Source organism: Homalodisca vitripennis, chromosome 1 (genome assembly GCF_021130785.1).
Source record: "Homalodisca vitripennis isolate AUS2020 chromosome 1, UT_GWSS_2.1, whole genome shotgun sequence".
Lineage (NCBI taxonomy): Eukaryota > Metazoa > Arthropoda > Insecta > Hemiptera > Cicadellidae > Homalodisca > Homalodisca vitripennis.
The window spans coordinates 73,111,746-73,127,900 of NC_060207.1; the positions used below are offsets into that span (position 1 = coordinate 73,111,746).

Below are 16,155 nucleotides of genomic sequence, written 5' to 3' on the forward strand. Positions count from 1 at the left end.
GAACTGTTCAAACAAAATAGTTGTCCAACGTGCATGAGGATCTTAATGTCTTGTTGTTTCGTAGTCCTTGATCTAACTGATTGACTGACTGAGTCTGCACTGTCTATTTGTGGACAAAAACGATCGGTAGTACTCAAATTACTGATTGGTAAAACATGTTTTTGTAGTTATTTGTGTATAAAACTATTTATAAATATATAGCAACAGAATAATGTAATTTATATATAATATTGTAGCTGAAGGTCGTTTTTTCTGTGTCTATATTTTTTAATGGTAGCGTGTCTGCGTTGGTGCTGACTTTAGCTCCTTGATATTAAACAGACGATCGCTAATTCGTATTTTATTCGTACATCGTACTTTGCGTAGTTGTAAAGAAATATATTCTCTATATTTTTCCATATATTCCATGTATTTTTACGTAAATGTAATATTTATATTCTGGAAGCTCATTTTATAACCTACAATTTCTATTACTTGAAAAGGAAAAATGATTTGGAATTTTAAATATATTCATTTCCCTGCATCTCTGAAAATTTCTTTGAAGTAACATGGTATTCTTAGGCTTCCCCCTCCACCACAAAAGATAAAGTAATTAAGTAGTAAGAGAGTTCAGATGAAAAGTATTTGGTTTATTTGTTGTTTGTACTGAACCTACCTTGTGTACCGGTGAAATCATTGAGAATATTTCCTTTTTTTCTTGGGCAGGGGAGATTTGACATTTTTTGTGCATAAATCAATCTTACATGTTTTAAATAATTTTAAGTTTACAGTGCATGTTATAAATAATACAATTATACACATATATTTTTACATCACATATTGTAATGAATCAATTATATCCCTGTGTATATTTTGCAATACATAATGATTAAAAATATGTTTGCTTCAAGTTGAAGGCATGTATTCTGGAAGGCTTATTTTATAATCAATCAAATAAAAGTAGAAGATATATATGACTTTTTTTAAATATAACCATTTTCTTGAACCTCTCTCCAAATCACTTAATATAACATGCTATTATTGGTTTCTTTTTGTGTACCGCATGGTCTTATGAAGGTTTGAAGTGGTAGAAATTGGTTTAGTGATGATTTTATTCAATTATAACTTAGATAAGAAAGCTGTTACTGTTGTACAAAATTTGAGAATTGATTTTTTGATTCAGAATTCTATTTAAGATTTTATAATTTGGATTTGATCAGTAGTAGATAGAACTACTGGTTTCTTTAAATTTGTCTCAGAAAAATTTAAATTCTTAAACTTACTAGAGTTGAATAGTAAGAAATTATCTCAAAATCATTGAAAAAGTACAATGATACTAAAATTTTGTTGGTTTATGTAACAAAATTAAAGTAAGTCTACAATTTAATAAAAATATGTATCGCTTCTTTAACAAAATTTGAAACAATTTGTACTTGGTTGTAGTATTGTTTAAAAATTCATGATATCTATAATCCATGTATTTGTGTCAAATTGTATCAGAGTATACTTATCTAAAGGATCAGGACCTCACAAACCATGTGTATATTTTGTTTCTTAGTTTGTTTCAATAATGAAACTAAAACTCCTCTTATTTATTTTCAGGGCTTGCAGTTGACTGGGTTGCAGGTAAGCTATAATATATGGGTTCAAATTCTGTTTAATGTTGGTTATTTATATCCATTTATTGGTAAGTTTGTTGGTTAATTCTGATTTATCATTATTCTTTAATAAGTGTTTACGAAATCTATGAAAAAGCAATGTATAAAGAGTGTGTTATGTTTAAAATCTAAATTAAAATAACCTTATTTATAAGAATAACATATCTACATATCTACAAAACTGGTCAATCAGTGACAACAGCAGCTGTTGAATTCATAGAATTGATCATAAATTAAATTGAGATAGGAGAATCGGGTATAGGAATCGTCATGGACATAAGCAAGAGCTGTGATAATGTGTCACATGCAATACAAATTAATAAATGCTTAATTTTATGACTTGTTGACTTATTTAAAATCTTCTCTTATAGTTTTATTGTTATTTGTATATAAAAGTTAAATAAGTATATGTATAAAATACATTTATATTTATTTAATTCCTAAAGCTCTTTATTACATGAACTAAACAAAAATATTAAACCTAAAATATGTTAACTATCTTCTTTAAAAATACATTACACTTTTCAATAATATCTTAAAAAATACAATTTATTTAAACCTTTTTTTGTAATTGATCTAACATAACATACCATAATGACTTGGTATTAAATTCATAAAAATAATAAACCTAAATTAAACTACAGAAACTATTGTGATCATTACAAAGTTAGACAAATGTATTAATTATTAATCAATAATAGTCTGAAAAGTTAACAAAACCTCTGGTAATTCCTTTCCTAACTGAATATAAGCTATTAGGTGTCCAATTCAGTTATTCAAAGTGGTTAACAATTAATAATAGAATCTATAAACATCCTTTAATATTACTTTAATGTAGGGTAAATACTTAAAGTTTTTTCAATCCAGTAGAGTATTTTAAATTTTCTAACTTTTTCTTTGTATACAGATAGTCAATTGTACATGCTAACCCATGTTCTTTTGATAACAAATTAATATGATTTAGTTTTTGTAGTGCCTAAAGTCAATCTTAAACAGTTTTTCTTTACACAAAGTTTGCTGCTTATTTTCAAAATACATCACTCACATGAAGAGTACAAAGCATACTTAATACAGCACAACTATGTAGGAAAAATCTCTATATTATTTCCTCTGATGAGTATTGGATTTAATCTATTTATTTTAAGCGTACTGTTCTGTTATTATAGATATACATTTCTCGTATTAATTTCATCTAACAGATCTATCCAAATAACAACAAAAATAATTTTATCAGATTTAAAAAAATTGTAAAATTCTAATTTATTTTAACTGTATCTAAGGTTGAAATAATTTGAGGCTAGTTTTTATGAAATGGGAGCTACTGCTTCTCTTTCAAAATCCATATTTTTCAGAAATTCTGTGTAGTGACCTTTTCTTTTTTTTAAGTACACTCCTTCTGTTTGGGCTGCAGCAAAAAAGTTTTGGTTGATACAATTGAAAGGTACCACAACTTATATACAAGATTTGCTATAGATTGTTTTTTCCTTGAATAAAGTTTAAAAAGTCTTTCTTTTATTAGTTTCCTTAGAGTAGGCCTACACATATCTCAGAATGAGAGGTATTATAACACTCCCATGACAAGCGTCATTGATTCATGCACATTGGGTGGAATGTTTTTAAAGTAATTTATGTGGAAGTATTGGTACATAACATTTTTGATTATTCACTATGTCGATGTGAAGGGAATTTGTACTGGACGGACCCCAAGCTGAACGTGATCGAGGTAAGCCGACACGATGGTACGAGCAGGTTTGTAGTCGTCCCTAGCGGGATAGACACCCCTCACTCCCTCGCACTGGACCCTGCACGTGGCCTACTGTTCTGGACAGACATCGGTAAGCAGCCAAGAATCAGCCGGGCTGGTCTTGATGGCTCCAACATCATGACCGTCATCACTCTCCTTTCTGGCTCCATCAGCGATATAGCACTTGACTTTGAGGTACAGCATTTCTTTAAAATTGTTTTAATTTTCTTGATAACATTTAAACTAAAATAAAATTTAGCAGCCAATTAAGCAGCCAATTAATTTTGTTTTGTTTTTAAAGTCACCACATTGACTGAAACTACGACCACTGAATTAAACTATCCCTGTTCTGATTTGATTTTTCTTTGGTGTTACAGGGCAATAAAGTTTATTGGTGTGATTCCGGCAGCAACACCATAGAAAGAGTGAATTATGATGGTTCTGGGCGAGAACTGCTATTGAATCACTCCTTGGACAACCCGTACGCCCTCACACACCATGACCACAAGCTCTACTGGATCGACATGTGAGTGTTTGACAAGCTTTCCTTGTTCTTTTTAACGTGTATTAATTTAAGTTGATGACTCTGACATCATCTTAAAAAGGAAGGGTAGGGACTGCTTTTATAACGCTTATAAAAAGGAAATTCTTTGTTTTAAATCTTTGGATAAAAGAAGGATGCAGTCTTTGACAATCTTTCATTTTCATTAGGAGATGCAGTCTCATTTTAAACGGTATACTTCTTGTTGTAATGGGCCTCGGGTCTTATCAGACAAAATCACAGTACAGATACAAAATCTTCAGATCATAGACATGTTTTAGCACACACTACCTGTAATCATTGCTCAAAGACTGATACTGAAGAACATGCATGCACTGGCTCTCCCAACCGATCATTGTAATGTTCAATACAATGCAATTGCAGAATGGAAGGGGGAGAGAGCAAATGGAAATGGGGTTGTAAAAAACAAGTTTTATTAGGTATATAAGCAAACATTTTAAAAGTAGACAATCTATCCGAAACTCCAAATTAACATGGTATTTGAAAACATCGGGTCCCTTTAACCAATTATGAGAAGCAAAAAAATGGATAGTTTAGAACAAAATGAATGCATTGTATTTATTTTACATCTCCTACATATGTATAAATATACCAAATTTATATTTACTTCTTATTTATTACATTTCAAAACTCTACAAAACAGGTCAAGCTCAATTACAAATAGTATTAAGGTATTATTAATTCACGTGCTGTGGATAAAACATATAGTCCAACATCGAACATGACCAAATAAACCCCTGACTAATAGTATTATCTTATATGAAGTAAGTAACAGCATTTCAGTTGTATTAAGATAAGAACAACAATCAACAATAATGATGTATTATAAAATAAGCATTAAAATATTAAATGACAGTAACAACTAAACACAAAATGTAACATACATAAAATAGTCATATTAGATGAAAATAATAGCTGTGCAAAACCCCTATACAATAATCATCTTCATCCCAATACAATGCTTCCTAACATGCTTTTCGATTTTTTGTTTGAAGTTTATTTTTGTTTTATAAGATGCTTTTTGAATAGCAAAAAATATCAAGTTTAATTGTATATCAAAGGGAAAGATATTTGAACCATTTAATTTAACATAGTAATCAGTAAAACATCACTCGTATCATATAGTATATAGACGTACAGCTTTATATTGTTTGTGTCCTTTGTTTCATACTGTACACAGTTTAAAATACCTATTTCATTATATTGTATTTCTAAATATAGCTAACTTAACAAAAAACTATTTAGGCCTCAAAGTAAAATTATCATATTTTATCTGTGTAGTGATTTACACATTAAAATGTTTAACCCTCAAAGTGCTGCTATCGCACTGTGCGATATGTTCGTACCACTTCAAAGTGCTACTATCGCACTGTGCGATATGTTTGTTTTTTTTCATATCACAGACGAACGGTTCGCTCAATAATGACGTGGTTTATAAGGCTACATGTAGGAATAAATTCCCTATCTAGTAACGTAATTAGAACTATGTAATTCAGAAGGTTGCGAGGAAGAGTAAGAATAATAGTCAGCTGATTTCGATGCGTGTTTGTTTGTTACGGTCGTCTCGCGGCCTACGCTCTGTTACCGTGACGTTGTTGTTTTGCTTTGTACTTTTGATTTGCAAGTGACTTATATTATTGTTTATTGAGTAATTATTTGTGCTATGAGTGAACTTAGTAATTCAAGTGCCATTAAGCGCTGTTTTGATGACGATTTGAATGGAAATGATAGCGATGAAAGCAGCACCCCCACCAGAGAGTGACTCAGACTATTTTTTTTTAGTCTAATGTAAATATGTATATAAGCCTTTTTTCTGTATTTTTAATACTTTATCTGTCATTTTTCTTACTTTTACTCATATCAGTAACTAAATATGTGTTTATTTTGAGACAATACTATTCAACTACTTACTGACACTTGTTGATGTGGTCAACATTTTAGTAAAATTTGGGCGAAAAAACATTTTTTGTTTTTTACCAATTAGTATTGTGATATGTTGTGCAAAAGGTTATGAAGTGATATTTTTCTTATTCAGCATTAAATTTTGAACATTATGCATATTTTTTAGAATTAGGACTACTACATTTTGTAAAAACTATACGTCAAGAATTTTGAAAAATAAAAATATAAAAAACTACACAACCAGTTAGAAGGACCAGATTTTTTTATGATAAAAGATAAGCATTTTTATTTTTACTTGATCTTATAGAGCATATGTTTGTGAAAAATAACCATTTGTAATACATGCAATTTGAACATATATTTGTATATAAAAAGTTGTTTAAAAAAAAGAAATGTAATATGCTCGAAAATGGCCTAGCACTTTGAAGTGGTTTAGTCATCACTTGGAGGGTTAATACATATTAGACAACACTTTCTAATTTTTATGATTTGTTAATACATATGTGATACACAAGAATATGATTATAGTATGAGTTGTTGTGTTACAGCACCCACGAGAGGGGCAGTATCAAGGTGGCCCCTGACTGGAACCTGTCCGACTACACAGTGCTGCTTCGGGGAGTGGGAGACTCACTCAAGGACCTGATAGTATTCAGTCGGGCACGCCAGGTTGGAACCAACCCCTGTGCTATCGACAACGGTGGGTGTGCTGAGTTGTGCCTATACAATGGCACTCACCCAGTCTGCGCTTGCGCTCACGGTCTCGTGGCTGAGGACGGCAAGACTTGTAAAGGTTTGTGGCTTCATTTCCAGTACGGATGTTTTTATTGTAACATCTCTCTTAATTACCATCTTGGTATTTTCTTACTCATAGTTATATTTCCTCTTATGATCTTTAAATTCTATGTGTATTTTATTTTGTTAATATAATGTAATTAAGACATTAATTTTTTCAGTTGAGTATTTGTTATAGAAAGTTTACAATCCATCTTCGACATACAGATAAAAGATAAACTTAAAATAGTATTATATCTTAAAACTAACTGACAATCCAGTAAACTTTTAGAATAGTTGCACCATCGTGCTTATTTTGTAGTCAAGGTGTCTCTGATGTCGAAACGATGTAAAGAGTTCATTTTGAGCTTCTTCATCACTGATCTTTTTTGGATCTTTTCAGTCAAATATGACTCTAAATTAAAGGAGTCAACTCTGTGACAGTGTCAGATTCTGCACCAAGAGAAAGGTGAATTGGATCTAAACTCAACATTCACATTTTGTGTCTGTTTTGTCGTGATTAGTTGTAAAAATCTATAAATTTGTTCTACACTATGTCACCATCAAACCACATGGCCTGGATGATGATATGAAATTAAAATTGCTTTAATTAGGCAGCAAAGTTTAGAACCACTGACCCTACAAGCAACATGTTAAAAACGTGTAATGTTGTGAACCAAATCTGACTTTGTCAGTAATATTTCTTGCTGGAATAAAAATAATATTTTTACACGTTACATTCTTGCTGAGATAAAAAATTAATGTTACAGGTAATTTTAATTTAAGCTTGAAAAACCAGCACCTTTTACATTGGTGCAATAAATAACGGACAGGTGTTTTCATGAAAATGCAGTCTTTTTTTTAAATAAATTTACATTACTATTATTACCTTTTTCATAAAAGCATAAATTCATACTTACAGTAAATGGCTCAGTTTTATAACATATCATATAATCTGTTTTGAAGAGAAGTCACTGTACAAGAAGTATAATATTTCAACAGTCTACTAGAACATATCAAGCAAGATACATCTTTGCCAAGGACCTTCAAGAGAACATTTTTTTCATTGTTGTGAAGATCATCTTTTATACAACAAAAATGAATACCTGAAGTGGAATTCCTAAAGAAATGTATTAATTACTCAGCATGAAACAGCAATATCATTTGTACATGAAAATAAAAATGGAAACAATGTATATAATGTTTTGACAATCTTTATGATTGTGTAAATAAAGAATGATGTTTATTGTCTATTGATGTATTAAAACATATTATTTTTTGAAGATTTCAACAGTAAGGTTATTCTTTAACAGACAATTCACAAATAAACAATGTCTATTTTTTATTTATTCAAGTTCAAGTGTATATCTTCATACATATTTGTTACTATTAGATGTTTAAAAAAAGTTACTGGCTTATCCTCTGTTTCATTGTTTGCCTGACAGCTCCATAAGTTACTGGATAGTCATCTCTTGCATTATTCTCATATTGAATTTTAGATCTTTAAAGATCTTGCTCATGGAGATCAGACCGAACAATATTTTTAAAATAAAAAATTGGATTTTTGAGTAATTTTAGCAATCAATTGTCTTTATGATTCCAGAGTATGATAGTTTCCTGATGTACTCCAGAGTGGTGCGTATTGATAGTGTGCATATCTCCGACGAGCACAACCTCAACGCTCCGTATCCCAGCATACAGTCCAAGGAGTTGATGCGCAATGCCATTGGTCTCACCTACGACTACTCCCGATTCACTCTCTACTATTCTGATATACAACAGGGATCTATCAACGCAGTGCTATTCAACGGCAGCAATCACAGGGTTATCGTTGAACGTAAGATGCCTTTAACTGTACATAAGCATTGTTAAGTGAGACTTGTTTCCTTGTGTCTCAAACTATTAAAAAACTTGGACTGTAGAAAAATAGTGAAAATATCTCTGCTATCTGTTTAGTTGGATTAGTAGTTAGTGTGTCTCATTAACATGTGTCGCCAATTAAGTCTTGCTGCTGGTAAAACTTACCTGACCTCAAGCTGACTGGAACTTTACTGAGAATACTGTGACTAATGTAATCATAAGCAGTCCATGATTATGATAGTGTTAAAATTGAACGCTATTCTTAATTTATTTCCTTTTTATTTTTCCTGCCTGAATCTTTTTTATTTTGAAATAAAACTTTTCCTGTTTTATATGACTTTTTGGGATACCATTACAGTGATACAATGATTTATTAGATCATTAGGTAAAAAATACAATAGCCTAGTCATAATTTACCTAGTTTAAACAAACCATGAAGGTTTCAGTCAGGCTATCCAGTAAAAATCCATGCACAAAGTCCCTGATACTGTAGAAAGGGTTTTCCAGGATTCAGTATTTTATAACTTTCAAAAATCTATTTTTAAGTAAAATTCTTTTTGCTTTGACAGCATGTTAAAATATTTGATACCTGAAACAGAGAAGCTGTAGCAGTTTTACTAAGCCAACACCTAGGCACAAAGAATTACAGCTACTTCTTGTTACATGTTCATGCACCTTGCTAACTGTTAAAAATTATGTTCATTTTCCTTAACTGCAACTAAGCACTGGAATATATACAAGTTACGAGTATTTACAGTAAAAATCTGGTTTTCAGCAAATGAAGGACTACAATGGTCAAGCCAGCCAGCTTGTGAAATGACTCTTAATGCCTTCTTTTGAAGTAGCAATAACTTACAAACCTTAGATGAATGGCCCCGTAACCTAGTCCCATAGGCCAGATGGCTATGAAAAAAAGCAAAGTATGCTTGCATGACAAGCCAACTGGAAATATCCACTGCAAGCCTCCTCAAAAGATACACAACTTGACTTAGTTTAATACAGAACAATTCTATATGGGAGTCCCACAGCAAAGCTTTGTTCAAAGTGAAGACCAGAAATTTAACAGGGTTGCTTCCGAGAGCATCGCCACATAGACTGAAAGTAAAATGTTGCATCTTGGCTTCATTTAGAGACAGCTTGTTCTCAATGAACCAGTGAGAGGCAACAGAAAAGAGTTGATCTACTGCTGTGCTTGCGAGTTTAGCACTGGTATGACAAGAAAAAAGGGTAGTGTCATCCACTAACATCAAAACACTGCTCCTAAAGTACAGATCATTAATCATAATTAAAAATAATAGGGGGTCCAAAACAGAGCCTTGGGGAACTCTGTGCTTAACTGGTGCTGGACTGGATGTAGAGCCATTCCACTTCACCACCCTGAGTGCACCAGCCTCCAAACCAACACTCTAAGCTTCTCAATGAGAGTTTTGTGCTGAACACATCAAAAGCACATGAAAGATCTGAACTGTATGGTTATCGTCAATAGATTTTTTCACAGTACCAACAGTAGATTTACTCACAGTGCCAGTGTAAGATTCGCGATCTCCATTTTCAACTTCATTTCGGTATTCAGAGCCTTCCAAACTGATTGACTCTTGGTAGGTCAAAGGAGGAAAATCAGCAGACTCAATGTCAAATCCTTCAGAGTGGTCTATCATTTACTGGAATGTAAACTAATGATTTTGGATCAACCGTTTTCGACCAAACTGTCTGAGATCTAGGATGAACACTCAAAATCTTTCTTAACCTCTAGAGAATACTGTGAAAGCTATATTGAAATTCTGCCAAATTTATCAATTTTCTCGTTCAGAGCGATATTACTCTCAACAACAATTTACAGATTTTAATAAGCTCTCTACAGGGACATGCAAATTTATAAAACTGTCCCCATCATCCACCTTCTTGATGACTTTGGTTAACTTCAAATCACATACTCTACACACCCACTTGGATTTCTTGGCAAGCAACTTCATACATTCATGTTCTTAATTATTAATTTTAACACATAAACAAGGAACCACTTTTTACAAAAATACTGCACTCTGCAACATCTTTTATCATTTGATAAAACTTCTTTTTTACATGACGGACAAATATCTTTACTACCACTAGCCATTACCAGAAAAAAACCAGGTAAAACTGGGAAATTGTCCGTCTCAAGTATCTAACAATGGAAAGTGTATTTAACAGTGTTTTATCCATTATTTCATTTGTTATTTATTCAAACCAATGGGACTTATTTAAAAGTTCTAATTATTGTAAATATTTTATCTATTTTGTATCTGTTACAGATTATGGTTTATTTTGCATCTGTAATTTTGTTTTAGCACTTAGGTATTAAAACATTGTAATATGATATACTTAAATTTTTTTGTTGAAACTTTTTCTTATACTATTTATACAAGCTAAAGAAATATGTATTTATATATTCAAATACACATATTAATATTTTTAGCTATTGTAAGTTTAAAATTAATATAGTGAAATTTGATAGGTTTTGAAAACTATATCTTTCATTGTAGTGTAGTTTAAATGACTGACTGACTTTCTTGTCTCAATGTTAGGTCAAGGATCAGTGGAAGGGCTGGCATACGAGACAATAGGTAACACCCTGTACTGGACTTGTAACAACGATGCCACTATCAACAAGCTGAATCTGAGTGTGGAACCTCTGAAGCCAGAGACAATTATTAAGCTCGGCCCTAGTGATAAACCTCGTGGTATAGCTGTGGACAGCTGTGATTGGTATGTACTTGTAACTGTCTGTGTATTTTTATCTTATGTTGTGAGTTGTTATTTCCTTCCACCTTTTGTACAACATAGGTATAAACTGAGTGGTATAATAACTATATGATGTGATGTTATTACCTCCATAATATAGGGATGTCTTTATAAAATTAATATAAAAAATAGGAAACTATATCCCTTTTTAAAGATTTTATTTTATTTTTCAACATTAAGCCACTGTCAGTGTAATTTTCACTATTTAATATTCTCTATTTAATTTTTGAATGTTTTCAATAATTGGGTTTGTCTTGTGTATCAGATTGGTATTTAGAATATTTATGGATCTTTACTATAATTTAGATAAATATGCAATTCTTTTGTGCTTAATCTTTCTCTTGTTCTTTCAATATCTAAAATTTTCATGTTCTTTTTTGTAGTTTTGTAACTATTGTCGGTTTCTAATAAAATTTCAATGAAATTTGACTTAATTATACACATGTTTGTTTTCATGCTTTTACATTTATTTTGCTTTATGTATAATTTGGAATAATGAAAACGTTATATCTATGTGGGATTATTCAGAGAATGAGCTCAAAAACTCATGTTTGGAAAAGAGGGTTAAAAACGTTATGTATCATAAATGGGTGTCCCCAAAAAAAAATATATTTTACATTTATTTTGTTATTGATGATAAGTTGTTATTTTATGATTAATGTATTAATTGAAAGTATAAAAAATACATGTTTAACATTCTTCTGGGCATTTGTCCTCAATTACCCCGGTGGAAAGCCTAGCACTAAAGTCCAATTGCCTCTGATCGCAACCAACAGCTTCATCATTGCCCTCTGCTTTGTGCTGCCATCATACTGATTCTTTTGGAACTGCTACTGAAAATATGTTCTCCTCGTTCATTGAATGTTTTTATGATTAATGGTGCTATCTAGGTGTAATAAAAAACTTCATCAATCTCTTCATTGACTGTGAATAAATATATCACAATTCCTTCCAACTTCTGTCCCTATCATGTAAAATGATTGGAACTGTTTATATTTTTCTGCAACTACTGCTATATTGTCATATTGTTTTTACAGATCTCTGTACAAGACATGTACTGTTATTCTGATTTAAAAATAAAAACAAACATCTTTTTGTTTATATGAATTTTTGTTGAAAATTAGTTTACCTCATAAACTAAATAATCTTTTCTGATACCACCAATAGAGAATTTAATTATATTTACAATTATGTATAATATGTAACAGTTATGTTCAAATAGAGGATTGTTAAAATAATAAAAAAATATACGAGGGAGTACCCAAAAGTTCCCGGATTAGCTCTGCTGTGGGCAGGGCTTGTGCAGTACTGCAGAACAGCTAGGTGTCTACCGACTCTAGCTTCACTATTTCAGTGCCACCTGGATCATCGACCTGGCTTGTTCTGTTCTGTTGTGGCAGTTTCTGCTGTTGTTGTTTTTGTGCTATTTTCTTGTTTTATGATGGCAATTTTGAGTGAACAGCATGCAGCTGTGAAATGTTGTTCTTGGTTGGTAAAAATGCTGTTGAAACTGTTCTAATGTTTTAACAGTCAAGATATCCACAAGAAGTCCTCAAATCAAACATTAAGATAATCCTAATTTTTTTATGTGAGAGGGGTAGTTGATTCAGAGTTTGTTTCTGCTGGCCAGACCATTAATCAGATAGGATTTATATTGGAAGTATTAAGAAGACTGTGCTGCTGTGTTCATACAAAATACCCAATTTGTGGCAAACTGGAGACTGGTTTTTCCATCATGACAACGCATCTGCACACACAGCCATCTCTGTTCACAATTTTTGACAAAATATTGCATCGTTCTGCTACCTCACACGCCTTACCAAAATCTTTTGAATTTGAATTTTTTTTGTTGGAAGATCTTCTTTGAGAAAGCTTTTGGTAAGACAAGTGGTCCTGTAACCAATTGGTTCACTAATTCTAAATATTTGGAATTTTAGATAATATTCTCTTGTCTATCTTCACCAATAGTCAGTAGTAAATAATTGTATAACTAGTAACAGAAGTGCAGATAAAAAAATCAAAACCTCTTGTATTGAGGGAAGGTGTTGGTAAGATTACTGCTTTACTGTTATAGTTATAATTTATAAGTATCATCAAGAACTTGCAATAATTATTTGCTAATTAAAATGATCTTACTATAAGTTTGGTGACACAAAACTTAACCTAGTCTATTTCAAAATCTCACTACAGTAATTGAGCAACTAAATATAATAAATTAATTATATTTAATAATAATATAAATCCATGACACTGTATTAACAAAACTGTCCATGTACATTATTTCATATAACTGTAAAGAAGTAGTGTTTTTAAAACATATGCCCTCAACACCTCTAACATAGAACTGAACTGACACAGGCGGATGTACTGGACTAACTGGAACTCTCACCACCCGTGTATCCAGAGAGCGTTCCTGACAGGTTACGGACAGCAGGCCATCATCACAACAGACATCCGCATGCCCAACGCTCTCACACTTGACCATCAGGCACAGAAACTGTACTGGGGCGATGCACGGCTCGACAAGATAGAACGTTGCGAGTATGATGGCACTCACAGAGTGGTAAGTGACAAAATGTGAAATTCACTCACAATTAAAAATTTAATATCATTCTGGGATTTAAATATATTAGCATCTCTGAACATACTTACTATTCAACACTTTATTTCATAGAGGGAAACATTATTAACGTAACAAAAGATGTTCACTGAAAAATGACCACCCACGATTTGACTGCTTGTTGATATTTGATCAGTCTTTTATTTTTATTTTACCCTGCATCACACAGATTTGTTTAAAAAGGTAGCATTTATAAGAAATGGATGCATTAGAGAAATAATGTTCTTTGTTATAGATTTTAATGATTTAATTTGGGTTCTAAGGCACATCATCCATAATACTCTTAATCTTTGAATTGCTCCTCTGTAAAATTTACAAATTTGTTGAAGTAAATTTATTTACTGAGCTCTTGAAATACTATTTTAGAGTTTCTAATAGTATTTTTTCAAAAAAAAAAATATGAATAAAAGTGATAAAATACTTAAAATACATGACAGATAATCAGACTTTTGCGTTTGTAGATACTAGCGAAAACGACACCACAACACCCATTTGACATGACTGTCCATGGAGACCTCCTCTTTTGGACGGATTGGGTCCACCATGCAGTGATACGTGCGAACAAGTACACTGGTGGAGATGTTGTCTGGCTACGCAAGGATGTTCCCCGACCCATGGGCATTGTGGCAATCTCTAACAACACAGAAGATTGTACGTACTCTTATTCATTTGTTTACATGGAAAAGTAATTAATGCAAGATCATGTCTGTAATGATATTTATTTATTATAACATTTAAAAATCACATCCGTAGTTGATATCATAAGTTATATACCAACAACCGACTGCAATTTGCAATTGGATTATATACCAACAACCGACTGCAATTTGTAATTGGATTATATACTGAAATATTTTAAATTAAAAGTAAAGACTTCCAGCTCTGTTACTGGCACTGTTAATGAGTGGTAATTTTGAGATCTTTTAGTGTTTGATTGTAGGTAAATTTATGTAGATACATGAACAGATCACCACAACTTGTCTGTTTGTAATGTTTTCATTTACCAAAACCTGCTTGAATAAAAATTAAATAGAAGTAACTTGATTATTATGTATTTAATATTGTATAGAAACACAAATTACTGTATATAAATGCCCAAACCCAAGATTGAATAATTTTAAGAAAATAAGTTATCTTGATCACTTAACGCAGGTGTTTTTTTCCGTTCTTAAGGATTTTAACATGTTATTTCAAAACTACTAAATAAGTATTAAATGTTATTAACATACAATTTATTACTATACTACCTATTAGAGTATGAACATATATATTTTTATGAGCTGTTTGTGAATTTGGAACAGTGGGTCTGAATCAAAGATGTCAACCGGTTCATAAATAGAACTGTCTTCTGAGAATAAAGCATTTTTATCACCTGATTCTAATGTAGGAATGTCTAAATATTTTCTTATTTCCCTACCATCTGTGCTATTTTCCACCATGGTGAGTAGTTACAACAAAACAAAACAGATAAAACACAAGAAAACAAACCACAACGCATAATTCAATTCTATAACCAGCAGCTGTTTCGAATGATATACTTGGTGTTGAAATAGTTGTCTGAAAATCCGCTAGGTAGCAGCACAAACTAGTTGCCTCCTCCTTTCATCATATTCACACAGTATGTATATTTTCACCTTAGGTGTTGCACATGTTTGAGAAAATTAAATGAACAACAAAAAACAGATTTAGGTCAAAAATGTTTAAAAATGTTGTAAAGCGAGTAGCTGTGAGGATTTGTCAGTTGAAAAAATTATAATACATTTACAGCCATTAAGAGGCTAAACAGTTTTGTTTTAATTAATTAATAGTTTATTTTTATTATAATTGGTTTTGTTTCCATTTATTAATACATTTTATGTCCAATATCCATATTATCTAAAATGGTTATAGTTACAATTACTTTAGATAATTAAGAGTAAACTGTACAAATCAATAATGTAAATATTGCAACATGTGATGTCAGGTTTTACAAACCCTTGCCGGGTACACAATGGTGGCTGTGAGGATGTTTGCCGCCTGAGTGCTGCGGGACAAGTGCTCTGCAGTTGCCACGACAACCGTGCTCTGCTCCCAGATAACAAGAGGTGTGCCACAGTGACTGCGCCAAACTGCACAGAAGATGAGTTCCAGTGTTCGGACCGCGGTTGTATCCCGTATCACCTGACCTGCGATGGCTTGCCACAATGTATCGACCTGTCCGATGAGGATGAGACGTATTGCAGTGAGTAGATGTGCCATTGTTATATGAGGTATTGCATGAGTTGTTTTAGTAGTA

General features: G+C 32.0%; 1 protein-coding gene across 1 annotated transcript in view; it reads left to right on the top strand.

The window, feature by feature from the left end:
- The window catches only part of LOC124364525 (low-density lipoprotein receptor-related protein 1), a 221,709-nt gene that overhangs the window by 118,444 nt on the left and 87,110 nt on the right, over window positions 1-16,155 (top strand). The window contains 9 exon segments of the mRNA XM_046820081.1: window positions 1,582-1,605; window positions 3,320-3,576; window positions 3,759-3,907; window positions 6,394-6,638; window positions 8,223-8,456; window positions 11,044-11,224; window positions 13,619-13,823; window positions 14,342-14,531; window positions 15,844-16,101. Of these exon segments, the coding sequence (XP_046676037.1) occupies window positions 1,582-1,605; window positions 3,320-3,576; window positions 3,759-3,907; window positions 6,394-6,638; window positions 8,223-8,456; window positions 11,044-11,224; window positions 13,619-13,823; window positions 14,342-14,531; window positions 15,844-16,101 (1,743 nt within the window).